This window comes from Xiphophorus maculatus, chromosome 3 (genome assembly GCF_002775205.1).
Source record: "Xiphophorus maculatus strain JP 163 A chromosome 3, X_maculatus-5.0-male, whole genome shotgun sequence".
Taxonomy (NCBI): Eukaryota; Metazoa; Chordata; class Actinopteri; order Cyprinodontiformes; family Poeciliidae; genus Xiphophorus; species Xiphophorus maculatus.
In genome coordinates, this window is record NC_036445.1 from 29,290,453 (window position 1) to 29,317,935 (window position 27,483).

The 27,483-nt window shown below is 38.0% G+C and overlaps 3 protein-coding genes across 4 annotated transcripts in view; 1 reads left to right on the forward strand and 2 right to left on the reverse strand.

Moving 5' to 3' along the window:
* vps13b (vacuolar protein sorting 13 homolog B) overlaps nucleotides 1-851 on the forward strand; it is a 301,790-nt gene extending 300,939 nt beyond the window's left edge. For both annotated transcript variants that reach the window (XM_023331569.1, XM_023331568.1), the window contains exon 68: nucleotides 1-851. In XM_023331569.1, the coding sequence (XP_023187337.1) occupies nucleotides 1-249 (249 nt within the window). In that variant the 3' untranslated portion in view covers nucleotides 250-851.
* rgs22 (regulator of G protein signaling 22) lies at nucleotides 849-27,479 on the reverse strand. The gene is made up of 25 exons (XM_023331570.1): nucleotides 27,408-27,479; nucleotides 21,161-21,220; nucleotides 21,042-21,070; nucleotides 20,894-20,956; nucleotides 20,640-20,825; nucleotides 20,477-20,562; nucleotides 18,990-19,156; nucleotides 18,346-18,805; nucleotides 18,106-18,267; nucleotides 17,922-18,015; nucleotides 16,377-16,496; nucleotides 15,169-15,270; nucleotides 14,341-14,535; nucleotides 13,458-13,565; nucleotides 11,859-12,037; nucleotides 11,610-11,772; nucleotides 9,937-10,107; nucleotides 8,146-8,196; nucleotides 6,750-6,902; nucleotides 6,442-6,621; nucleotides 5,002-5,172; nucleotides 4,683-4,907; nucleotides 1,855-1,948; nucleotides 1,159-1,236; nucleotides 849-1,085 (listed from the first exon to the last, which is right to left on the reverse strand). The coding sequence occupies exons 2-25, from the start codon at nucleotides 21,180-21,182 to the stop codon at nucleotides 1,030-1,032; spliced, it is 3,315 nt and encodes a 1,104-aa protein (XP_023187338.1). The 5' UTR covers nucleotides 21,183-21,220; nucleotides 27,408-27,479; the 3' UTR covers nucleotides 849-1,029.
* fbxo43 (F-box protein 43) lies at nucleotides 21,588-26,101 on the reverse strand. Its single transcript, XM_005803484.3, has 5 exons — nucleotides 25,782-26,101; nucleotides 23,855-24,565; nucleotides 22,581-22,680; nucleotides 22,199-22,390; nucleotides 21,588-22,114 (listed from the first exon to the last, which is right to left on the reverse strand). The coding sequence occupies exons 1-5, from the start codon at nucleotides 26,099-26,101 to the stop codon at nucleotides 21,866-21,868; spliced, it is 1,572 nt and encodes a 523-aa protein (XP_005803541.3). The 3' UTR covers nucleotides 21,588-21,865.
* Nucleotides 27,480-27,483: the final 4 nt, after the last annotated feature.

The following is a 27,483-nucleotide window of genomic DNA, read 5'->3' on the forward strand; positions in this document are numbered from 1 at the left end:
GGTGACGGCGTCCGGGAGCGTTTATCAGAGCAGCAGTATCAGCGGCTGGTGGATTATGTGAGCCGAGCCTCGCAGTTCGTCTCTCCGTCTGCCGCTGCTCTTCAGCTCCAGCCTCCAGTCACCCTTGCAGAACCCCCACCCTCTGTCACCAAGTGCTACCGCTACCTGGTGGATCCTGCTTTTGCCAAGGTGTTTGTTAGTAAGTTCACTATAGTGAAGAACAAAGCTCTACGCATCGGATTCCACTGATAAATCTGACTTATGCGCCACATTTAACGTTTGCCTTAAAACCCTTTCACTCTGTGCTTAATTCCTAACAGTTACCATGTGAACTAATCCTTTTTTTATGTAACTGGTCGCCTCATGCCTTAGAGGTAAAGTTTTAGGAGTAATATTTTCTTACAGAAACGTGGATCTATGAAAATCCTTCTGTTAATGTAAGCTCTAATGTTTGAGTGAGCAGGCAGAGTAGAGAAACACTACAGCAGAGTTTCATCAAGTTAGTCTAAAAAAAACCTCAGTGTCAGAAGAAATCTTCAAGCACTTTGATGTTTCATTCTTTCTGAAGCTGTTTGGAGTGCTTCAGGCTCTGTGTGTTGACATTCTGTGAATTATCCCATGCCAATGTAAAGTGCAATATTTATACATGTTGATGGACTCTAGAGATACCAGCTGTTGACCAAAAGTTTTAACATGCCTGTTTAAAAATAAAAACACTGTTATTTGTACCTTGTGTTCATGCCAAACCCTACTGATGCAAACACGTTGCCTTTTTTATGGTGTCACTGAGCTCTCCATGAAATGTAATTGTTGATCTGAAACTTAGAAACTTAATAAAAAAATGTAATTCACATGAAGTATTCTTTTATTTTTAGTGCAGCTATAAAGGTTGTATTGAAACCGTGGACATCACTACTTTCACAATCAGCAGGCCCCATAAGGCTTAGGCCTGAATAAGAAATATTCTAATATATGTCTTCAACTTTTTATAATCAATGTGTCAGTTACTCTCTCAGCCTTCACTCCTGCTCAGATAGCAGGGATGTTCCTCCTGGACCCAGGGTTGGGACATGTTTTCACCCATCCTGTAGTAAAACAGAAAATTTAAAGCTCGTTACATAAAATAGCTTCAAGTGTGTCGTCAATTAATTGACTTACTTTTGGTGAAGCTCCTAGAGGAGGCAATTGATGGCAACTGGGAGCTTTCCTTACTGCTTACTGACTGGACACTGGAGTCTGAGAAGAAGAGAGTTGGTGGTAAAAATCTGCCCCTACATTTAGTTTTGGTTTTTAATGTCCAACAAACCACCTTGGTTATGTGTAGTTCTGTGACTTTTACTGTCCCCAAATTAATTATTTTATTGTAATTAAATTCTACGCCAGTGTTCTTTATTTGGTTTTTTTGGGGGATTCATCGATACAGAAGAATAGCCGGATGACTTAATTTCGTTTATTTTTACAGAGACTTAAATGTACTAAATTACAAATGTGATAACTCTGCACCAGTACAACACACTGAAACACACCAATAACATCAGATATGGAAAAACACAACTTTAATCTGTTCAGTGGGTGCAGAAAGGAGTAGAATACAAATGGAAAATAAATAATGCATGATGTCACTCAGAGAGCACAAAGCATAGAATTAGACAGAATAGATCAGCCCTTGTTGATGGGGACATCGTCACTGATATCCCATCTTGAATTTTTTTTCAGCATTGGGACCGATACAGATAACATCAGATCAGTGCGTCTCTACTTTTACTTAATTGGCTATAAATTGGAAAAGTGATTGTTTGCTTTTCTTTTTTTACAACTTCATATAACACTTGAATAGTAAATGTTTCTGCGAACCTGAGTCTGTGGAGACAGAATTCTCAAGCGAACTGAACGCGTCCTCCCTCTCCTTCTGCTGATCTTCGATGTACTTGGAGTATGACCACAGGAGCTGAAAGGAAATGTCAAGATTTAACGAGGTTCCATTCCTGGACTGAACTCTGGTTTAAGTTTGTGGTTGAGGCCGACAAACGTTCTCTGCAGCATTCATTTCACAATACTCACTGTAGTTCAGGTTTCCCTGAATTCAGACTTAATTTCATACACCAGCAGTTTTGATAGCGTGCTGCCCTTGGACATACAGGTATGTTAACAGGACGTGGTCAGATCATTGCACAACTGGATCTCAACACCAGACCCTCACCTAGTTACCCTCACAGCTATCGGTCTGAGTGGAATCAAAGCATGGGTCATCTAAATCCAGCTCGCTCATGGCCGTCAGGAGTCTACTGCAGGAAATCTGTGTCCCACTAAATGACGATAATGGTTGTCTCACCATGCCAATATCAAATCTGTCAATATTTTTTTGCCCACCTTAAGAATATTACTTAGGACTAGTCATTTCTAATTTAGCTGCACTGAGGTCATGTTTAGGTATTTTCCAACAAAGCGCTGGACAGGCTTTAGTGTCCAAAACTCAGCTAAAATGAAGCTTTACCAACCCAAAGTGGAAAATACTTCACATTTTGGACAGAGTGAACATAGAGCTCATCTCAAAGCTGCAGTATAGCTTTTTCAAAAACATGTTATTTTTCCATATGTATTAAAACTGTCACTGTCGTGACATTATGAGGCGGATATTCCAAAAAAACACAATTTAGCTAATGGTGGAAAGACAACTTCCTAGTTTTTATGGTACAACTCATTGTTTCAGGAAAACTGTTTATCTGTCATCATAGGGAGCTAAGCTAACTAAGCTAACTGGCTTAGCCACCACTACAGTTGTGGTCAGCTGCAGTGTAGCAAAGAGCAAGTAGGAGGGGTGAGAACAAAGATAATTGACAGCCAGATCCTCCTCCTGGCTCTGATTGGTTGTTTCTGACAGAGTGGTTTATTTGTATAGGTAGTTCTGGGAGCGCTGGGCGAAGGCAGAGGATCTCAATTTTCAGAGATTATAAACTTTACAATTGTAAACTTTTAAAAAAATAAAAGATACATACTACAGGTTTAATGTAGTATGTTCCCTTAAGTTCTTCGTTTTGGGGAAGAACATAAGATTTTTAAGGGCATACTTTGGATATGTCAGTGAGAGCCACAGGATTTTATCCTCCCTCTGTGTGGAATGGTAGAAGGTTTTTGCACCTAGATTATTTTTAGTTTTATGGATGAAGAAAGAAGCAAAGACGTGGAAAAAAAACTGAAGTTGTGAACTGAAACTCTGACCCATCCTGCAATGAGTAACTGAAAGAACACATGTATTTAATTTACATGATTGTAAGAGTTTGGCAGCTGATGTACTTACATGGAATCAGGATTTATTAAAGAGAAATATAGTTATGACCAAAATTATATCTAGGCAATTTGTTTTTATGTGTTTTAATTTTATGGCTATAAAATTTTTAAAAAGTAATGAGTGAGTGATTTTTCCAAATTCAACTTTCAGTATTTGGCACAATCACTGTGGGGTTTTCAGTTGAGCAATAGCAGCACAATTAATGAGCAAAACAAAAAAAAACTCAAAATCTGGCTAATTCCATCTGCACTGAGGGTTAAAAGTGACCACAGTTATAAACATTGCCGAAATGTGGGGGCCGTTTTTCATAAAAAATATATGTCAGATTAATAAAGAAGCTGAAATACAGCTTTTGGGAGCAAAGACAGCAGGAGGCAATAAAATTAATGTCATTGTCTATATGTCAACTTGTGAATGAGATTTTATGCAATTTAATATATTCTCTAAATTTTGTCTCTGAGAAATAGCAAAGGAACAAGAACTAGTAGAACTGTAAACATAGTCCAAACATTGAGGTGGTGAACTATGAACATGAATCAGTTCATTTAATCTTGCTGAACTGAACTTGGAATGAACTGACAACACAACGCTTCACCTGCACTCTCATTAGTCTTCACTTATAAACCCATAAACACCTCAGGTCACCAGTAGGTGTCGTATACACAGTTCAGACACTAGCATCCTGAGCCATGGCTCTACTTCCTGTCCCTCATCAAACTCTTCAGCTTTCAGGGTAAAGCCAGAACCTTATCATCTATGGCTTTTTTTTTTTTTTTTTGGAAAAAGCACAGTTTATATCCAATTTATTATTTTTGGCTGAAAAGGAATACCGGTATGTAAACGTTGGTCCCAAATTTCTACACAACAGTATGAGGAACCTAGAAATTCAAACAGGAAACAATCACTTCATATTACTGCTATATTGTTTTTGCATTAAATTTAAAATTGTTTTTGTTGACTAAATGACAGTGTGGAAACTGTAAATAATTTTAGAACTTTATGAACAATATATTAAATCCAAATATATAAAACTTAGAAAAAGATGAAAACCACATGACTGTAGTTAATAAAGACAAACTGCTTTTGCAGCCGTCAGTCAAAACTTTGTGCTTGTTTAACCTCTGGCCCCTTAAATTAATCTAAGTTCTGGAACCAATAGCTGCCATTAAAGGAGTTTTACTTCAGTAACAGATGCATTCTGAACAAAATGGGCCATTTCAAGTAGAAGTGTGTTCAAAGTAAGAAAATAATTGGGATTTTGATCATAAACACTGAGGAATGACTGATGGAAATGCTTTTGCTCTTTACTTGGGCTACCATGGTTTAGAATAACAATGCTTTTTCGGAAAAACACACAAAGTTTCTGCTTTAAGAGCAGATAAGAGTTTCTCACTGGTTCTGCGTGAGTCATCAATGAGCTTTGGGATATGAGGTAGATCTGGGAGTCGAGTTGGTGGCTCCCATTGCTTTCGAAGCTGAAGTTGCGTTCCAAGGAGAAGCTGTGGCGTGGCTTCAGATGCGTTCCGTCTCTAGATCCGTCTTTTTGTTCCAGCTCGTGATTAATCTCCCGCTCATCCTTCTCCAAACTCATAAGGGAATCTCGTTTCTCCTGTAACAACTGGTCATACAGGACTGAAATGAGTTCAGATTTTAATCTTGCAGTACAATCTGGTTTCTTATAACTTCAGTTTTGTTTGTTTGTTTGGGTCCACCTGTGCTTTTTTTTCACTTTCCTCCTCCTCCAGCCGTCTCTGTTTCCGTATTTTGGCCTTGTGTTTGGCTCTCTTCTCCTGCAGCAGGGGAATGAGCTCCGCTTTGGAGAGATTCCTGCTGAGCACTTGAAACTTGGGCCAAAGCTTCAGCAGTTCACTGAACACAGCTATCTGGATAAGCAGAGAAGCATGAAGAATAATAAATTTTGGTTTTATTAACTGTTCTCACACACATTCATGTTTCTTTCCATATTAGGACTTTGTATTAACATCTGTTCTTTTTAGTAACTACATGTCTGCCTAAACCAAACACTTACCAGTATATTCCTAACCTAGGTCAGGACAATAACTCATCTCTATATTGCAATAGACACGTGATCAATATCAATGGATAATACATTTGATAGAATGTTCAATAATTTCACTAAACTCCAATCCACAGCCACACAACATTCTGGTAGATTTAGGCAGAGGAAAGACTTTAGCCGCTCAATCTCAGCCAGCTAAGCTGGATAGATGGCATTGAGGAATTGACTCTCTCTTAGGTTACCTAGCAACAACCAGCTTAGTGACTTGCGTTGCAGCAGTTTCAGGTTTCGCCACCATGACTCAATTAACATGAACTTACCCTTAGAAGTGTTTATTATTCACTTTACAGAAATCCAGGTTTGTGACATTTAATTAATAAAACTCTGTTAGAAAACAATTAGTTTCTTTTTTTGGATGAGAAATATTAACAGAAATAAACTGATAATGTCACAAAAATTTAATCAATATACTGTAGTCAGAAGATCGGATTTCTCAATCAAATTAGAATAAAAACCTGACCTGATGTGGAAAAATGGACGTCATTTTTGGATTCAGCGCTGCAAAATAGTCCTAATTCAGTTGAAAAAAAACAGACATCCAAAACAAATATTTTTTTGTAACCTGGTGTAATTATTGATATCAACTGATATGAAACACAGGGTTTCCTTCAGTGCCCCACCACCAAGATAAGTGTTGTTTGTTACTAAACAATGACAGTAAAGACGGATTAAGGTTTATAGTTGATGGACTGAACTGGGTGTTGGCCTCTATTATTTCCGTATTATAATGCGGGCTCCTGCACCTCCGAATTATTGTAACTTTGACATTTTTAACACAAAAACTCGGTGGGCTGCTGGAGGACTGTCCTAGCGTCCCTACATCAGACTTAGCATGTTTTCTGGGGAAAACCCTAAAACGATTATCTTGTGATACGCTTTCACCCATATCGTCCAACCTTATGCTAACCCAAACTAATTTCACACCATACCTCTAACCCTACACAAGGAGGTCCACCACATTAGTACTGGGTTTTGGCCCCCATAAAATCCATCGGTCTTCAGAAGGTTGATAAATATGCCAGAGAGGGTCCTACATAGAGTAGCTAAACGAGAACATACACAGAGCCAGTACCTGTGCCTCTCTGAAGATATAAGGGCCGAGCTCACGGCGCTTTTCCAGAATACGCCGAGCTTGTTCATGAGAAATGTTGATCTGCACAGATGGTGGTATGGAAGAGTTGATAAAACAGTTGATGATTGTGGAGATTTTCTGCTGGATGATGGTCAGATTGCTGTGCGAATGGCAGAGGTCCTGTATCCAGACAGAAATAATGAGAATAATGCTGTAGGATCTCTCTCACACACACTGGGAAAAAATGTCATATTTCTGAAGGTATGAGGATTGTGCAGCCGCCAGCACAGAAGCTTCTGGATCTTCACCTTATACCTCTGCACCTCCACCCAGAAGCGCACGTCATTTTCCAGTAACTCTCCTTTCACAGAGACATAGTCCTGGAACTGCTTGCAGGTGGACGGGTTGAGAAGAGCTCTCCGAAACAGAAGGATATCTCTGGAGGTACTCATCACTGAACCCTCCAGATGAAAACAGGGAGCTATAATGTTAATCAGTTCTACTGGTAATAGGTAAAACAGTTTTTTTGCCAGTGAAAACATAATATAGGGACAATTATACTTGCTGTACATTTACATATCTGCATTTTTTTGAATCTTTGCAAGGACTGCTCTTAAGTTGCTTTTTATATTAACAGCATTTTATATTTTTACAATTTATAGCATTTTATATTTTATTTTTTTATTTCATCTACAACTACTACTCAGTGGTAGTTGTTATTGTGTTTTGTCTCTATGCTGTAACTGCGAAGTAATTTCCCTGCTGGGATGAATCAAGTATTTCTATTCTATTCTATTATGTAGTTAGCTAAAGCCCTTTTCTTTAAAGGGAGGGTATTATGTATTTTCCTGGCACATAGTACCATTTTATAGCACAATTAAGTAACTATGTTAACTTCAGTTGTTATAAAAATAATGCATATATCAAATGTGACTTCAAAGAAATTTGACTTCATAATTTAACGCCTCGAAATTGGGTCTCTGTTTCTTTAAAAAAAAAAAACTCCTGCTCTTTCTGACACTCAGCCTACAGGAAGTAATCACAAAATTGGTCTATTAACTCTACGTTTTTACCAGCGTTGCACTGAGAAGTTATTCGTATAATGGGCTCAGCAGATGTGCAGTTCCACCAGATGTTTGCTAATTGGTCTTGCTAGTCTGAAGGACTATCAGCTGCTATACCCTCGTATACCCCTGCTAAACAAAGGGGAGCAGCTCTCCCCTCGTGTTGCAGGGAGGGCTGCTATCTAAGGAAGAAGCTCAGAAGCTTGGAAACTGCAGAGCCGAGGAGGAGCTGCACCTCGAAGCCAGAGCTAGGTCTAGCCAGGCAATTTGTACAGCTGAATGGAGATTAAAGGATTTCTCAAACATGCATGAAAGAATCAAAAGCAACACTTCAGGTAGGTTTTCATTTCCCTGTATGAGGGAATAACATTATAACATGATGTAAAGCTCAAAAAAGTTAACTTTACATAAGACTGCCCCTTTAATTATTCTGACACATGAAAGTTCAGCTAATGTTTAAATCTGTTTGAAAAGACACGAGTCAAAGTAAAGTTAGCTAAGCAAACATCCTGAAGCCTAACGTAGCAGCCAAAAAAAAATTTAAGTCAGTGCTTAAAGCCAAATCTTTCCTGAAAATCCATGATGCCTGGTGAAGAAGAAATCCCTCATTTCTCTCTGTTCTTGAAGGGCTTCTTCTCACCTTCCTTGCTCTGATCCGGTTCAGCTGTAAGGCTCTATCTTCTGATTGACTCTGCCACACAGAAACAAAGGCAAAGAGTCAGTAATCAAGACCTCGAGGAGATGCCTCACACACGTCCTTGTAGTGCTGTCTCTCCCTGTCGCTAGAACTGCATCCCTCTCTTCTTTGTCTTCAATCTCATTTGTTCTTTCCAATCCTCCTCCTCTGACCTTTTCTCCTCATTTCACCTCTTAAACATCTTTTCCACCCTTCCACGCATCTCACTTTCCAGACTGTAATGCTAAACTACATCTACCTTTCATTACCTGAGAAGATCTGTGTCACTAAACCCTGTAAACTTGATAACATAATGAGGCAGAGCAGCAGAATCTGTGGTTTATGTGTTTCCACTCGAAGAAGGAACCTAAGAGATCGGCAAGCCAGTAACGGCGTTCAGTGGCTGATCCTATAACCTTAATGTGTATGCGTGTGTGTATGTGTGTCAGTGGGCACATCCATTATACAGACCTTAAACATGATACACATCACAACTGCCTCTGAAATATTTAATGCAATTATTGGCAAATTAAATGAGATCAAATGACAATTTGGTTCTAGTTTAAAGTGTCCATCCAGTCCATTCTCTGCATATCATTGAAACATTTAATAAGATCACCTTGAGAAAAAACAATTCACACCTCTGAACATGTTCACATACTGTCAGATCACAACCAGAAACTCTAACGCATGTTGTTGCAAAATATATGTGCAAAGCTGAAGTGAAAGTAGAACAAATGACTGAAAAGTGTGGCATGCAGTTGTATTCAGCCTCCTTGAATAAATACATTGTAGAATAACGTTTTGCTGCGGTTTGAACCGAAAGTATTTGGGGGTTTTGCTGAAAACAGACATTTCCACAGCACAATGCTGCCACTGTATGTGCACTCTTCATTTTTCCAACACAAACTGAGCTTTGTTTGTCCCCCATGTGGTCTATGGCAACCGTCATTGAATATTTTTTTGTTTGCTTCTTTGTCAACAAATTCTCCCAGCTGAGCAGTGGATCCCTGCAGCTCCTACAGAGTTACTCAGAGCTAACCTGATCAACGCACACCCTTCCAGGCTTTTTATTTCAGGCACTATGACTTGGTAAAAAAATTTGAAAACCACGTTATCCATTTTCTTCTGCTGCACAATTATGCACTACTTTGTGTTAGTACGTCACATTAAATATGTTGAAGTTTGTGGTTGTAACTTGATGGAATGTGGAAAATGAGCAGGAAAACATTTTTGCTTTGCAGTAATAGGGTCTGGATGTTATATTTTGTGTTTGCTAGAAAAAAAAAAGTCTATTCCATGACACCATTTGCTAATTAGATTCAAATACAAAACAACACTGTTGGAAAAGCCAATAATATTAGGTCTCCAAATATTGTTACATATAGATGTTACACCTATTAATGTAATGGAAGAGAATGATAGAGCACCGGACTATAATTATTAGTATTAATAATTATTTGCTGCTATATCAATGTACAATGTAGCTAAGGGTTTTTGGGGTGACAGTTAAGGGGTTAAACTTTGTCCAGCTTGCTAAAGTTTCTCTAAAACTTATGTGCTGTGAATTTCTATACTAAAGGTAGCAGGATGCCACCCAGTGGTGGAAAGGAAAATGAATGTAGGACTGATGCAAGGTGCCTAAACCTGTTTTCTAGCATTGAAAGTTTTTTTTTGTTTGTTTGTTTTTTTTAAATCAGCAATTATTTATTGTCAGAAATGTTGGTGTCAAGTGTGAGGGACCAAAATGTTTACCTTTTCCCTTTCCTTTATTTTCTGTCGCTCAAGGAACTCTTTTGAGGAGAGGAACAAAGGTACCCATGATTCTTCAAGGTAACGCCTGATTATTTCCTGGATTGCAATCACGACTATGTTTGAGAGGCTTTCTGACTGCAGCTTCTCCTCTCCACCTGCCTTATCTAGAATCTACACAACCAGAAGACATAACAGAGAAGGAGGGGGAATGAAATGCTTATCATACTTTGTTTAAAACGACATAAAAAAAACCACAAAACAAGTAAATGTACAAGTAAATGCATAAAGGAGAAACCCAACAGTGAACCTCTCCCCTTCTTATCTCCGCCTGTGCTCTGCATTATTCCCACAAACTCTTCCCTTAATCTTCTAGCTTTTTTCAGTCCTCATATGCTGATTTCTTCCTTTCTTACATCGCCTTTATTCCATTTTCCTTTTTTTATTTGGAGCACACACAGCCCTGCTTGCCCTCATTTACTCTCGTAAGGCTTTTGAAATGAGAACCAGTTGCAGAGTGGGAATCAGGAGATGAAAGAGGGGCATTATGTGACTGGATGACTGAGCGAGTGAAGGGCCAAAGCAGTAAAGCTGTCACACTCTCTGCATTGCACACACAGAAAAGAACCAACAATGAGACATAAGAACAGCTGCCAGGGCCTCATAGAGTCAGAAGCATTAGAACTGGCTTTCTAATTTAAAAGCAATTTTAATAATTGTTTTGAAGGCATTTATAGGATGACGCTGACAAATCACAAACATCTTGCCCCACAGTTTAGATCATGTCAACACAAGCATGTTGCTTTTGTTCAATAAATTGGAGTAAGTCCTGTGTGAATGAAGTCAGTCTGATCTCGGAGAGTGATTTTGAGCTTATGTAACAGACTTTGAACTTAAATTTAAATCATTCCTGAAAAAATCCAACCTGACCCAAACAATTAGGCATTTTGTCAAAACCCGATCTGACTTGATTAATTCACTTTAATTAGGGGCTCGCAGTCTGAAGTAAACCTGACATGTTATTTTAATTAAGATTTTACTGCTTACTATTTTTAGACCACCATTTAAGTGAGCAGTGTAACTTCTCCTGTCTTCCAGCTCCATCTTGTTGTTTGTTGTAAATGCTGTTGGAGTCAAGTGCAAATCATCTGGGATGTGGAGGTAGATAGGATCCTGCACTTGTTACCGTCTGGATTACTACTGCACTGCTCCTCTGTTTAGGTTAATCTATCATAAATAGATTAACACAACTTTATATCAAACATTCTCGTTCGGTTTTCTCCGTACTGCAACCTTATTAAACACTCTCCAGACGTCGGAGTCTGACCCGACCATCAAGCCAAAAAGTCTGGCCTGACCCTGCCTGAATTTCAGCTTGGGCCATAAATCCAAACTCTACCTACAGCTGGGAGGGAAATCTAGAAATGATCCTGGAGTCTAGAAATCCAATCTGAGATGGATTTAAACTTATAATCATTGTTTCTGAAGCTGAATAGAAACCATTTAATTCTCAGGAGGCTGTTTTATTGCCGATTCTCCTGCAGCAAAGGATCCCAGAGGAAAGTGAAAAAAAAATTATTTGAAGCTGCAGCAGCCTCTGTTTATAAAACCTGGATACATTTATTGGTGTAAACAAATTGTGGATTTTTAGTCAGATTAGATCAAATGTTACATACATCTTCCTGTTGTTCTTTTGTGGCAGGGCTGTCAGGACCAAAGAAGTAGTCTTCGTTCAGGTACTTTTTAACAATCAAAGTTGTCTTCTCCAGTCTGGCCCTCTGGTTTCCCTTAGAAATCGCCTTGTACCGCTCTAGGTCCAACCAACAGAGCAGATGAATGCTGCACAGGAACAAAAAAAAATTAAACCTTTGAATAAATCTCATCTTCCTGTATATACCACCTCTCTGCTTGGTACTGCCTCTTACCTGGCATCATTTTCCTGCAAGAAAGTCATGAAGTGTTTGCTCTCTTGAGGGTGACGAAGTAAGGTCAATAGACGATAACTTTGGAAAATTGCAGCCACTTTGGACCAAGGACCAAGGTTTCGGTCACTCTTTGAAAGAGAGAATGGCTCGACAGATATAGCAAGATTCATGGACCTCTGCTGCTCCACATGAAGAGACACAAGAGAAAATAGAGACAGAAGAGAAGACCACCATTAAATGGGTACTCTAAAGTCAGTTTATCTGTGAGGATGGATGCTGTGTGATACAGCAAAGGATATTCAGCTTTGTTCCAAAGGAAACAGGTGAAGATTGTTCACCATTCTGTCTGTTCCATTCAAGGCTTCTTTCAGTTTTCAAATCAAAACTTATATTTTATAGAGTCCTCAGTCCTTAAATTCACAGTTTTAAGGTAAAAATACAAATGTTTACCATGAAAACAAATGGATGAATGATTATCAGATGGATGTATAAAAAGGTGGATGGACGGATGAACTAATGATGGGTATATCTTTTACGCTAAAGAACAGAGTCTGACTTAGGGCTGGACAATAAATCAGTAATAGGTGTGTTAAACACGTGATCAATATCAATAAATAATACATCTGATAGAACAGTCAGTATTCATTGTATAGAATATTCACTGAACTCTGACCCGTAATTGCAAAGCATTTTGGGGGATGTATGCAGAGGAAAGGCTTTAGCTGCTCAACCTCTCATGACGAGCTAAGCTAAAGTGACGGTATCAACTAACTCACTCGCTCTTTGGTTACCTAGCAACAACTTGCGCACGTTACTGTTGAGTAACATGCGCAGTTGTCGTTTAAGGTTTCGCCACTATGCCTCATAACTGCTTAAAAATAAAAACTAATGGCAAAGAGTGAAAACTGTGGATAAATGAGGAAAGGTCATGGCACCAATTTGTCAGTATTTCAGATATTTAAAACAAAAATCTAATCAATAATTATTGATAGACAGTTATTGATATTGACTGATATGAAACGCTTATATTGTAATACGTTTTTCAGCCATTTTGTCCAGCCCTAGTATTCAAATTCAACTTCAAAAATACTTTATTAATTCCAAAGGGAAATTAAATGTTGTTGCTCATCAATATTCTTGAAAGACGCATTGAAGATGTTGGCAGGAACGATCTCCTGAAGCGATCTGTACCACACTGAACCTGAAGAAGCCTCTGGCTGAAGCTGCTCCACCTTCCCAAGACAGTCTTGTGAAGAGGACAGACAAGATTGTCCATAATTTTCTTGATTTTTATGAAGAATCCTTTCTTGCATTATCGTCTCCAGAGGATCCATAGGTGTCTCCAGAACAGAACCAGCCATCTTCATCAGGCTGTTGGGCCTTTTTAGGTCCCTGGCTCTGATGCTGCTGTCATAACAGATGACGAACGCAGAGATGACACTCTGAACAACAGACTTATAGACTTATGATCACCAGCATCTTGCTGCAAACCTTGAAGGATCAAGGTGACGTCTGAAAATTCAATTATTTTTCTATACCTATAGAGACCTTGAAAATAATAATTCCACAGTTTCTCAGTGTGTTTATGAACTCTTTGACCTGTTGTTTGCTGATCCGTCTCTGGCGGTGCTTTAATTCCTTGCAGACCCTCAGGAGTTCTCTGTGGTCTGGACTGTAGAAGCACCGCTGCTCCTCGTGCACAGGCACCTGGACGCAGACAATAACTCTTTAGCAAACTGATTAAACATTAGCAGGTAACTGATCTTTAAATTTGGATCCAGGCTAGGGTTTTCTGAATATTAAACAGGATATTGTTATTATTTTACTTGTTTTGATGTTTGTAAGTCTGCTTAAATCAAAAAGCCTTCACAGTATCTTTATACCAGTGTCTTTGTATCCATTGCAAACTTCAAATGTGTTTTATTTGGATTTTATGTGATGTGTCAGCATAACGCACTGCATAATTGTACAATTGAAAACAAAAAAAATAAAGATTATGATTGCAAACAAAAATCAGAAAAAAGGTGTCATGCCTTGACATTCAGGCCACCCAAGTAAAAACTTTTTAAAACCACCTTTGATTGCAATTACATGAGCAAGACTTTTCTAGGCTGTGTCTCAACTGGTCAGCGTCATACTGGAAGGAGATGCTCTTCCTGAGTTCCTGATCTTTTGATTATTTAATTATCCCAAAACATATGGCTGTCTCCTGCCATTAAACTTCATAAGTTTGTGCTACATCATGTTGGTTTGTCACTTTCTCAAAAAAATGTTGAAGCTTAGATTTGTATTGCAAATATGTGGAAAAGTTGAAAGTATGTGAATATTTTACAAGGCACTGCAACCCTACCAAACACTAATAACACTAACCAGAAAGTAAACTACAGCTACAAACAATTAGAAATGCACTGATCTGATATTTATATCAATATAGGTCCTGACATTATTTTTATCCATAAAAATCTCCACTGTTGTTCTGCACCTGCAGAAATGACTCTTTGTCCCTCTGGTTCAGCTGTGTCCACGGCTCCAGAAGGATGTCCAGCGCATGTTCCTCCACCCTATCAAACAGCTCCTCAAAAGCAGGCCGTAGTTTGTTGTACAACTCTCTTCTGGTTTCGGTCTTAACATTAATGTTCCTCCTGGCAAAGCTGGAAATATATGTGGAATAAAGGACCTGAGAAGGAGGAGAGATGAGAAAATCTTTTCAAGCAAGAAATATTTCTTTGCAAAACCACAATCACTTTCATCATCACCATTGCTCTGTGCTTTTACAATACACCACACCAAATAAATGTCACTCATTTAACCGTCCTGGCTGTGGCACTAAGGAAACAACATTAAATGTCATCCCTCTGGTGAACTAAAAAAAGTCAGCATCCCGCTGTGATGTGTTCTGGACCGAAACATTCTTCTCTGGTCCTTGGTCCCAGCATGGTCGAGCACAATGGTTCTAGGTGACTGAGCTGGCACAAAGAACTGTGGGTGGAACTCATTTGTTTTTATGAGAAATGCAATTTCTCCACCTAAAACAGGAGTAGTAAGAGAACACAGTTGAGAATGGTGGAGGGGAGGAGACACAAATGAATGGAATATATCAATATATTGGCATAATGGGGACAGCAATGATGCTTCTGTGTAAATGTGAAAGGGAAGAAGAAAGAGTACCTCATGGACCTCTTAACAATTTTACATTTCTCTTCTGGTTGTTGGCTTAGAATACATTAAAAAAAAGTTCTCTAAACATTTGATTGATTGTAGTACTTGGTGATTTTTCCATAAAGATAGGACAGGTACTGCAGGTACTGACCTGTGCCTCTCTCTGCACACTGTAGGGGTCCATTTGCTCTTGGTGGAACAGTTCATGGTAGTGTTGCAGGTCTGTCCAGAAGTAAACTGCATTTACCCAGAGCTAAAACCACACACAAAGAGACATTGGCATATTTACTTCACCCATATGAATCAGCTTACCACAATAACAGCAATGTAAAATGGGATTTTTAAACTTTTTTAGATATTGGGCATAAAAAAAATTCCACAAAAGGCAGTATCCATACGGTCAGAAATTCTTTGGGTAAAAACAAATGGCTTGACTCCATCATTAAACTGTGCCCTTTTGATCAGATTAAAAGTCTGTGGATGTGTTGGAATGAAACAATTTAAAACACTGAAAAATTTAACTTCTTGGCATGTGGTCCATATCTATAATTGTTGGGAATGATATTCTTTTCAAAACAATAAACCCTCAATTTCTTTTTACCTTTTACCAAAGACGTACAACAAAGTAGAAGTGCAAATAATTTAGGGACAGTACAGGACAGTTAAGTCAGTTCAGTACAACCAAAACACATCAGACAAGCATCCATCACAGCCACTGATGAATATTCTATAGATCCTATTCAACAAATATTATTTGCAAACAAATCAAAGCAGCTGATGAGCTAAATATTAGGTAATATATATATTATTATTTTATATATCCCCACCACCATTGCTAAAGCAGCAAAAATGTTTGAAATGCCAAAGATATTAAAATTTGTAATAAATCTACTCTCCGTTAAACAAAATGATTTAAGATAGCCAAGTTGTCTGGACTAGGTACTCAATAGAAGAGTGTTAATCCAAGCCATAGTCTAAAGCATTAACAATTTCAAAAACTGTAAAAACTATAATCTATAATTAGATTTAAAAACTACTTTCAGAAAAGATTTTTCTTTCTGAAAAAATTATTTTTTAAAAATGACTTGAAAAGAGTGGTTTTATTCAGAGTCAAAGTAACATTAAGATTAGGAGTCTCTTCCTAACATTATTTAAATCTTCAATTTATTGTTGCCTTATAATCTGATCTTTGTAAAGATAAAATATTTTGAGCAAAACATTAAGGTGTTCAAAGGGGCTCAGAGTTGCCAGTATTTGGATTTATTTTAAAGTATTAAAATAGTGAATTGCCTTTGTGATGTCATATCACTTATCCACAGCACAACTGTTTAGTAGAACCTTTCAGATTTTTGTTTGTACCTTGTTTCCAGATTGTTCACAGTACTGTGTGAAGTACAGCCCAGTCTGGAACTCAATAAACAGAGACGTCATCATCGGTTTCACTCTTCTTCCAAATGGTGTCTCACATTTGGCAGACATCTTAGGAAATATATACACCACAGTATAAGCTACTTTATAAAAGTGTAAGTTAAGATCTTAAAAGAAAAAGCAGACAGCTTTTGGAACAAGGGTGTCCAAAGTGCAGTTCCAATGCAATGCAAATTTGACCCACCAGTGCAGGTGGGCCATGAAGATGAAGACTTTTTCCTATTAGGACAAAACTATGAGCCATAAATTGAGATCTTGTCACAAATTGTCAGACACAACACAAAGTATTCATCTTTTAATAAGGTTTTCTGCTTTCTCTTCACTTTCTTGGTAGAATGTAGGACCACTAGGCCTGTCACAATAACAAATTTTGCTGGATAAATGATCCCAAATGTTATTGTGATAAACGATAATATTGTTGTTTTGAAACCATTTTCAAGTGATATCATGATAATGGCATAATAATGCAAGAACACATTCTCAAAGATCAATAAACTTTCAATTCTAGTGAACGTTTAACACTGGAACTGGAAGATTCTTTTAAAGGTTTTATTGGCTCTAGTGGCCTTTATTTGAGAGTAGTTAGAAAGGAAAGTATGTCATGAGAGAGGGGGAAGACATGCAGCAAAGGTCATCAGGCCTGGAATCGAACTTGTGACATCTGCATCAAGGACTAAGGCCTCCTTACTTAGGTTGTACTTTACCCCTGTGCCGCCACAGCACCCCAAACTGGAAAAAAATTTATAGATCCAAAATGAATAAACAAAACAACAGAAGCAATAAATAAAATTAATTATGAAGTCTCTTTAGACAAAATTGTTCTTAAAAAAAGAGATAGTTGAGGCCAAAGAACCAGACTGAAGACTTTTGTCATCCAGTTTTTGGTAGAAAAAGGAAAGAGAAAAATGATAAATCATGCAAATGGAAATTGTTGAGCTTGTTTTAATTTATCATGCGATTAACTGATTCACTGCTCACTGCGAGAAGTCTAAGGACCGCATCTGTCCATTGACTTCAACTATATATACTGCTCTGAAATCTGCTTTTGATGACATTAAACCATCTTCAAATAAAGACTGACTTACTCATGTTTTATTGCTGAGAATTTACTAAATCATTTTCAGTTTTTTTCAGTCAAGCCCTAAATATATGAGTAAAGTAGTTGCATTTCTTTCAATAAGGAAAGCATGTGAAACCCTTTTTGAAGTTTTGGCTCTTCAATGATTTACACCTTCCTTTCCTACACAAAAAAAATCTGATAATTGTATTTAATTAAAATATTTCTTGCTTACTTTATTGTTGAGCAGGAAAAAAATTGTCAAAACTTTTTGTTATTTTAGTGTTTAAACTATTTTTATTTTTTGGCCCTTGTGTACTCTTGAGTTGAGTTTTGTAACATGGTTTTGGTCCATGTTTCAAAAGATTTGAACACCCCTGGCTCAGAATAAGCGCCCAGTGAAATGACATGAGGCCTACCTGAGTCATAGCAGAATGATGGAATGGGGACAGATACTCTTCAGAGTGACTGCCAGGCTGTCTGCAACGAGTCTTCATCCAGTACCGAGGTAACCTGTAGGACAGATGGATGAAGTGTGCAGGTTAATTGGCTGTATGCTAACAGGAACAGGACTCATTATTAAATCTAAACTGTGGGCCACACCAGTAGCTGAGTAGAGGCTCAGTTAGTAGTTCCTGAACCGAGAACAATTTCTCCTCTATCCAGCAGGGGGAGTTCGACAACCCCAACCTTGCAAGCAGCTCCCCATTCAAACAACAAGGACTGCTGTTCCTCAGGTAGCAGTTCCTCAACAGAACTAAATATCTGGGACAGATGATACATTTACTTTTTACATTACATGAGACAAGTTGCTTGAATCAGACAAAAATACAAACGTTTTACCTTTTCTTTCGTTCTTCCGTCTGCAACACCATCAGTGTCTGAATATCCATCCACAGATTTAGAAGCTTCTCTCCTGACGTTCCTCGCAAAAACTCTTTGAACTCATCCAAGCCTGGCCTATTTTCAGCACTGGAGACTTCCCAGCACAAAACAGGACTCTTCTTAACCTCTTCTGGCTTGTCTCTACTATTCTTTGCGCTGTTCAATGGTGTTGATTTCTTCCTCTCCGGTTTTGCTTTGTCTTTATTTGCTTCGTGTTGGTCATCTGTCCTAGAGAGGTCTGGCTGGCTGAGGCTCTCTGAGGTTTCGGCCTGTTTCTGTCCGTCCAACACGTCCACAGCCTCTTTAAGCACCTGATTAACCACTTTACTAGCAAAGTACTCTGGCTGTTCTTCAGCAGTCAGGTTGTCTGACAGGTCAGATGAGCTGTGGAGTTCTTGAGTTTGCTCACATTCAACTCCTGATGAAGACAAAGAGAAAAAAGAAAATGAACGGGTTTTTGAGTGAGTATGAGATGGACAAGACTTAACATCGGAAACATTTGTTGTAAGCCTTGTTGATTTCGGTCAGAAAACAAATTCAATCTATAAATTAAATAAATAAATTACATTTTTAACTTAACAGTATTAGATCTAAAAATCTACCTAGTTCCGGTGATGTACTCTCCAGAGAATCTGAAGAATCTTCTTCAGAAGAGAAGTCATCAAGCAATTCTGAGATTGAATGAATGCTAGTGTCTTTTTCATCTAACCAGTTTTTCAAATCATGGCTCCAAAAGGTTGGCTTCCACTGAAACAGCAGCTTGGCAAGTCTGGAAGAAATCAACCGCCACAAAATCTTAAATCACATGTTTGCTTGCTTAATTTAGAAACCAACTGAGAGTTGCCATATTTAGTACTGCTTTTACTTGGTAGAAAGTGGATTTAATCACTTTTCTGAACCCAGAAACAATAAACACAAAAATATTATTTTTCATTCAAAACCATCATAACATTCCCTTTCTGATATTTCTAGAATAAGCTAGAATTGCAAAAATATGACAGCGTATTAGGGGCAATGTAGATTTAAAAATAAATAAATAAAAAAATTTTAAAAACCAAAGGCGTACAATTCCACCAAAAAACTAAAACAAAAAAATATTTTTTTACTCAGAAATTTTGCCTTTTTAAAATTTCAGAGTTTACAAAGTCAAAAATTTGCGAGACATTGTTAGATCTCAGAAATTTTCCAGAAAGAACTGACTTTTGAAACTCAAATCTCCAACTTTCCTTTTTTAAATTTGAGATTAATTTCAACGTTTTTTCTAGCAACTTTTGAAACTCAGAAACTTGCAAGTTTTTTTTCTGAAATAAATGTAAACATTTTTGAGTTTTTGGTAGAAATTTACTATTTTTTAATTATTCTATCTACAATGGTCCTACTATCATTTTCATTTGAAAAACAAAAAAGGGGGGAGAAAAAAATTTTTTTTCCACTTTCTTTAAAGTCAGAGCTTTACTGTCACCAAGGTTACTATGCCTTTATAACAGTTCAGGAAAGCCCAGATGATGTCATAACTTTGAAAGCTTCATTCTCAGATATTGCTATGCATAGTTAAAGTTCTGAGCTGGAAGGCGACTCAAAGAGGAAGAAGCCTTCACTCGTAACATAAAAGAACAAAAATTACATAATGTACATACATGTCCTGTCAAAGTGTATTCCCTAACAATTCCTGTGATCCGATGAAATAAGTTTGGCCAAAATAACCATAGTGACATCTGGAGGAAAACATGGGTAAGATCACAAGCCTAAGAACTGTGAAGTATGGTGGTGGCATATCATGCTGTGGGGATGTTTTGCTGCAGAAGAACTGGAGCAAAACAGTTCAATTTCAAAAACAGATACCCTCATGGAGAATCAACATAGGACCGAAATACTGAAGCAACATTTTTAGATAACAGGCAAGTTTAGATAACAGGCAAAGTTTTTGACAAATAGGCCTTCAAACTGGAAGATCACTAAGCTGTCTGACAAATTAGCTCAGAAGTGACTAAAACAAAGCACAGAAGAGTGGCCATCATAAATGCCTGATCTACCCTGTATTTATTTATTTTTTTAAATGGTGGTCTTTATAGTGCATGTAAAACTGAACCTGTATTCATGGTAGCAATCGCTCTGCAGGAAGAAGGGCAGTCTTTTCTCCTTAATCCACTGAATTCCTTCCTCTTTGTGGAGGCACTGCAAAGACACATTACTCAAATCACATTGAAAAATTTAATCTATATGTCAGCCGTTTTCCCTATACAAGTTCTTACGACGACAGCGAAACAGATGTCCGGTACAGGTGGCATTTTGGAAAATGCTTTTGGGTCATCAGAAAGCAGTATTGATTTATAGAGTTTCAGGGTAGCGCTGATCTGTTTGGCGATAATGTCAGCTTTTCCAGTCACCACCTCAAAAAGTCCAGATTGCTGGTTGTATACCAAAGCTTCTGAGAAAGACTGAAAAATAATGGGCATTAGAAAGCTTTTTTTGTACGAAGATATCTATATTACTGTGCCTACATTACCGGCAGACTTAAGAACTCATTGAAGTAGTAAACCAGTACGTCATCAGAGGCCAGATAGCTCTCCTGTAAAAAGACAAAACAATTCAGCGACAGACAACTCTGCTAAACATAAGCTATAGCTCTTTGAAAAATGAGAATGTTTACTCACAAAGTTTTCAGCAGTAAGAAAGGGGGTTTCTTAAAATGGAAAGAAAAAGGTCTAATTTACAAGTGTGTAGTGTATTACAAATGTTCGAGAAGGTTGAAAGTATAAGCTTTTACTCTTACCAGCTGAAGTAACTCCACACATTGTTCATCTTAGAAATTCAGGGGCATCTTCTAGATTTTCTAAAGACAAGCAAAGCAGTCACTTTTAAACTGGTGTGCTGTAACTGCAAACAGTCCAGGTTGCTATGGACTCATTTTCAACACAAGGACGACTGTAAAAGATTGACTAGAAAAAACAGAACCCATTTAAGTTATTTCTGCAAAGTTGCGTCAATGTTAATGGTCAAAGGTGAAAAAAATAAATAAAAACCCCATTAACGTTACAAAATCACTTTAATGTTAAACTCATTTGTATATAGAAAAAGAAAATTTAAAATGGCATTGTTGCAGTTCACATTTTAGAGCATTAGATGGCACCAAACCACAATGAACCAATTTGAACAAACCATGTAAACCCCTAACAAATGACAAGTGAGGCATTTTTTAGAAAAACAATGCAATTTATTATAAAAAGTAACCTGGAGACACACACCTGCACTTGTAAAAAATGACTACTTCAAACTTACAAAAAAAAAACAACAACAAAAAAACGTAATCAAAGTACATCAGAACCCAATTTCATAGTTAAAAATCTGTGCTGAAAGAAAAGTGCTGAAATAACGACATTCAGTAGCGCAGACATTGTTTAGAAACTTGCTGTAAAAAATTGGGGTAATCAATTGCAATTTAAAATTGTCCACATGACAAACTGGAGTAAAGATTTAATTACAGTCTTCGAACATTTCGCTTGCTTTGAGCACTTCCTGGAAGCAATTTGTCCTTCTTGCGACGGCCCGCTGACTGACTGCCGCAATTTCTAGATCCATGGAAAGCACACAAGCAGGATATGCAAAACTGAAAGCCACAGTCGACTCTGCTACACACACCCTCCCCTTTCACCGAGTGACACCTTGCAGGATGCTGACATCTAGGGCAAGGCTTGAGGCACTCGTCATGAAAGAGGGTTTTGGCAACCTGGGAGAAAGTTAAATGAAATTATTGCTAGAGGTTTTATAGAGCATTTAAAATGTGCCTTTTGCTGGGTTATTCACAACTGACCTCCAGAAATTTGTCCCGTTTGGTGCTGCCTGTGCTTAAAGTGCAATGCTGTGGCGTGGCCAATGAGTTTGCCGACTGGGGGGTGCAGTAGCTAGAGGTTCTGGACTGGGCCTGAATATTCTTTAAGGCTGACCTGTTTGGCAGAGCTGATCTGGTCTCCCCCTCAGAGATTTGGAGAACACCCACACCATACTGTAACACCAAAAAACTTATTAAACATCATGAGAAACAAGCAAACAATGATTAGCTCATGCATTCAAGTGTTTCTGCTTGAAACAATGAACAGTCCATCCTATGAATCGTGTTAAAATGACATAATTGCTCAAAGTTTAAACCACTGCACTGGTAGATGTAAAAAGCACTTATGATTGCAGAGAAGTACCTGAAGATCCTCTAGTTCACTCAGGTGGATTCTTCTCCTTAGGCTAGCTTGGTGGTCCTGCTCGATAATTTCATTCCAACTTCTGCAAACTAGACTACACCTGTCAAATAAAGACCAACAATTCTAAAGATCTGCTCAAAAGGGACATAATTATATGCAAAAATAGCTCAAAAACTAATATAGTGAAAAAAAGCTTCATATTTTATCACTCATTATACAGAGTGAAATGTTTTAAGCCTTTGTTTCTAGTAATTTTCATTTTAAGAATAAGGTTGCATCAGAAATTTGGAACAGCATATTTTAAACATTTGCATTGTTTGGTGTCTCATCTTTTACTTGACAATGCTCCATATATTCTCTATGGGGTTAAAGCTAAGGCCAGTTTCCTGACCAATCAAGAACAGAACCACCATGGTCACTGAAGCAGCTTTTGGTACCGATGGTAGTCTGGGCTGGTACCAAGACCTGCTGGAAAATTAAATCAGCATCTCCATAAAGTTATGAGCAGAAGGAAGTATCTGGCTGCAGGACTTTACAAAACACAGTTGACCAGAACCAGCAGATGACATGGTGACCCAAATCATCTCCAACTGTGGAAACTTCACTCTGGACTTCAAGCAATGTGGACACTGTTCCTCTCCACTTTTCCTAGAACTGCACAACCCTGATTTCCAAGTGAAATGCAGAGTTTTACTTTAATTTGAAATGAGGATTTTAGATCTTTGAACAACAGTCCAATTCTTACGAGATCTCTATATCAGGAGTGGCTTGACACATGGGATGCGACATTTGCAGCCCAAGTATAGGATTCATCTGGACGTAGTTGAGTCAGCCTCAGGCCAATACTTGTGAATGGGTTCTGCTTGACAGGAGGTCGTTGTAACTGGTGCACCTTTTCTTACCACTTAACTTTCAATGAATATGTTACCATTTTTTTCCCCTAATTTCCCAATTTTCTGAAATACTCAACTTAAGGTTTTCATCTGTAAGCCACAATCATCAGAATTACAATAAAAAAGGCTTTAAATATTTCAAGCTATAGCTATGCTATAACATACATTTAACTTTCTAAAATGAGTGACCAAAATATTGAACTTTTTCTTTGATGTCCAAATTTATTTTAGATGTACTTGCACATCCATTTGTTCTGCTTTTATTTTTTGTACTTTAAAATCAGACTTGATTGAGAAATGATTAGATTGAATTTACAAAATATCTAAAGAATTTGGGATTGGCTGTGAATTGAATTACTTGAATAAAAATACACACATCACCTGTACAGACATTCTGAGTTCAGCTTGCTGAATACATTAGCCAAGATGTGCCTGAGATTCCTCTTCTTCAGCTCCGTCAGTATATCCAGCTTCCTCAGGCCCATCTTTCTGCCAATCAGCCCTGCCAAAGGCATACTGGTCCTGAACATCACTGTAGCCTTTGCTAGTGCTGCTGTGAATTTCAACTCTTCCTTCAGACTTGGACTTTGACCCGCAAACTTCTGAAACTTGTACTGGCACATAGCCTGAACTATCTGCAAGGCTGGAGTCAGAGATAGATTGACTGGGGTTGTTCTAAGAGGAGTCATGGAATGATCAGCAGGATCTGCATCCGTGGATGAAGGGTCTTCTAGTGGGGTGTGAGGGTCATTTTTTCCAAAATCAATTCTATTAAAACATCTAGCAGACATTGTGCTGCAAGGGGTGGCATCAGCGAAAACGTCATCAGTAGAATGGCTGCTATATTTAGAAGGATCTTCATGCTTTCTATTTGCTGGGTCTTCTTCGGACTGAGAACCACCTTCTTTAAGAGTGGAAAGCCGGTGGTGACGATGCAAACGGGAGCGCCTCTTCACATCAGTCAGAGTTGGAGTTCTACTGGTTCCTTTGGAAGCAGAAATGAGAAGTTCCTGGAATGAGCCATCGTAGTCTGAGGAGTCTTGTGATTTATCAAGCGTTAAGGAACTGAAGCCACTGTCCTCATACACCGACCTGTTTCAAGGTTAGAAGGATGATAAGATTAGCATGTTTTCAAATTCAATTCTCTAAACATTTACAGCAAATGACTAAATAAAATTCCTACCCTTTTTTATATATATATATATATATATATATATATATATATATATATATATATATATATACACACATAAAAAACAGCAGATTAAGTGCATTAAGGAACTTAAAATTGTAGCAATGCGAGATCACCCTACCCCCGACTCCATTAAGGCTAGATGTATGCTCTCTAGCCCTAAAAAAAAAAAAGTAAAAAAAGGTATTCTTAATCAGATCTAGAAGCAAAAATCCTATTTGAGGGCTCAAAATATTGAAATAATGTCAAGTTATCTTTTTCCCCGTCACTCTTCAACTTGTAAAAATAATTTAACACTAGACCTTTGGCTTTATACATAGGTACTGTATAAAGCACCTTTGTGTAAAGTTCCTTTATACAGTGTCTTTATACAGAAGCACAAACCTAAGAGTTTATGCTATGAACGCACAAACTCATTTTGTTAAGCAGATCCACTGTAAATGGAAACAAAATTTAGAGGCCATTAACCACACCACGGCGAAAAAGGATGTAAAGGAAACAAGCTAAAAATAAATAGGATCATTTAAATACTAATTTCTGACTCAAATTGTGAATCCAGTCAGTCACAGTTTTGTTATTGCTCTTATTAAACTGCTGAAGTGGCAACTCCATTTAAAATCCATTCAGATTTAATTTTTAAGGCAAAATGTAAACTAATGTGTTGGTCTGAGAGAACAGAGCCTACACTTATTCACTATATATATATATACGCATACAGTATATACTGTATATAAGGAGATGGAAAAGTCTCACTTTTACAACAAAGGAAATGGGAAAGATTTCTTGCTTTTTCAATAAATACAACATTTTCTAATTTTAAGAGTGAGCTTTATTCACTTAAGTGATTTTTACATATAGAGACATTTAAAATGAAAAATAGGTGCTTAGGATGCCGTATTATGGAGTGTTCAAACAGAAAATAGAGAACTGATTAAATATTACTGTATTCTGCACTTTATTCTTTGTTACTGAGTAATTTGATGGTTTGGAATTTAATAGCATTAGACTGACAATGATACATTTTGCCAGTCAATATTTTATACTGCCTCCTTTTATATAGATGAGATGAAAAAAAATGAATAAGAGGAAATGGTAATAAAAGAAAAGCAAACTTACCTGATGTTTAGAGACGTTTGGGTAAACAATGGCGTGCTGAAAACACTGGTGCCGTCACACAAAACGCTGCTTTCACTGCTTACTGGCGATGGAAAGTTTTCTTTTGTTAAGAGAGGGAACAAACTGTCATGGCTTGGAGTATCTACATCAAGTTGACAAGATGAAATGTTCCCTCTGAAATCTGATTCAATGATTGAAACGCTTCCGTCAAAGGATGGGAGGATGCAAGTGTTGAGTTTGCCGTCTTCACAGGTGGACGTCCTCACCTGCGTGAAGAGGAGCCGCCGTTTCCTGCCAGACATAGCCAGATCGCGGCCCATGTTTAAACTACTGGTGGCCCCACCAGAGGCAACATCTAGAGAGTCAAATGATTCACTGAGCCAGTGTTCAGATCTCCAACTCAAAGAGGCTTCAGCATTTGTAGTAATTGGTGATCCTGTGCTGTCATTTTTGACTACAGTGGGTTTGGATGTTAGAAGTTTGTGGCACAGAATATTACCCCTTCTGTTTAGTTTAGGAGTTTCACACCAGTTCACTACAGATGCTGCATCTCTGGTGTATTTGCCCAACACACTAACGGATTCTCTGCTCTGTTCTTTAGGGGTGACATGAAGCCTGAGGTTCTCTTTAGGCGTTTCAATGAGTTCCAATGGGGACAACGAGCCAGAGAGGTCAACTCCGGTGATGCTCGCTGGGCTCTGGGACCAACCCAAGAGTCCGCTGTCAGAGCAGTCTTCATTATAATGCTGGCCTTTGTAGCTTTGTGGGTTGATATTTGACTTAGGAGTACACTGCATTGCCCTCAGTTTTCCACACAAGGATTCCATGAGAAAGGTCGTCAAGTGACCTGAAGATGAAAAAGTAAATAGCTAAAATGTTGACACTAGATGTGTCGACTGGTTAATATACAAGCCAAATTTTAGCTGGAAAGCTAAATTACTATACATTTTGCATGGGAAAAGTCCATATATTGACTGACTCTTTCAGTTTGTAGTGAATTTTCAGAGTGTAAACCCATTTTGTTTAAAATTGTCTCTAAATACTTTTTTTTTGCCATACTTCTCGGGATAAAAAAAAAACACACGTTAAAGCTAAATTAAAATTCCATATATTTCCAGATAACGTAAGTACCCCGGCTTTAGCATGTCTGCGTCAAGATAGATGGTATTTTTGAGGGGAAGAGCGAGATAAACGTCGCCACAGACTTTAGCTTTCAGTTGCTAACGACAGTCACTCATCTGGTGCATCTCTAAGGTCCAGCTGTCTAATTAGCGTTGCTATGAGAGCTTGGTGCCGCCCATTTAAATCCTCCGTCGCGAGCTCTGATGCCGCTACAAACACAGCTGTAACCGCCAAACTGAAGTCTGTTGTATGTCGGCATTTAGTTACGATACGTTTTTAAAATTAACAAGAAAACTTAATTTATTTCTTTTTTAAATAGGACACTGTGAAAGCTCCTCAGCTGCGCCAGACATAAGAGTCTGACTAATTAGCATGTCAAAACACACCTGAGTAAAGACAAAGCAAACTAGTACAACATACACGTAGCTGTAGAGTTCTCCAAGTTGAGACGCACGTATTTAAAAAAACTATTTATTTGGTATTTCAGTTAAACATGAAACTTACCCTGTAAAAGAACTGAGCTGCTACGAAGGCCGTGTTATTACCTCAGGTCCAGTTCCAGGCCACGGCTTCCGCCCCT

Coding starts and splice junctions, on each gene's coding strand:
- rgs22 (XM_023331570.1), bottom strand. CDS start 21,182: ATGTGTGGAGTTACTTCAGCTG. Junction 14,536..15,168: donor GTGTGCAGAGAGAGGCACAG/GTCAGTACCTGC, acceptor CCTCCTTCTCAG/GTCCTTTATTCCACATATAT. Junction 11,773..11,858: donor TTGCAGGAAAATGATGCCAG/GTAAGAGGCAGT, acceptor GTTCCTGTGCAG/CATTCATCTGCTCTGTTGGT.
- fbxo43 (XM_005803484.3), bottom strand. CDS start 26,101: ATGGGCCGCGATCTGGCTATGTCTGGCAGGAAACGGCGGCTCCTCTTC. Junction 24,566..25,781: donor CAAACGTCTCTAAACATCAG/GTAAGTTTGCTT, acceptor ACCTTGAAACAG/GTCGGTGTATGAGGACAGTG. Junction 22,681..23,854: donor AACTCAGAATGTCTGTACAG/GTGATGTGTGTA, acceptor TTTATTTGACAG/GTGTAGTCTAGTTTGCAGAA.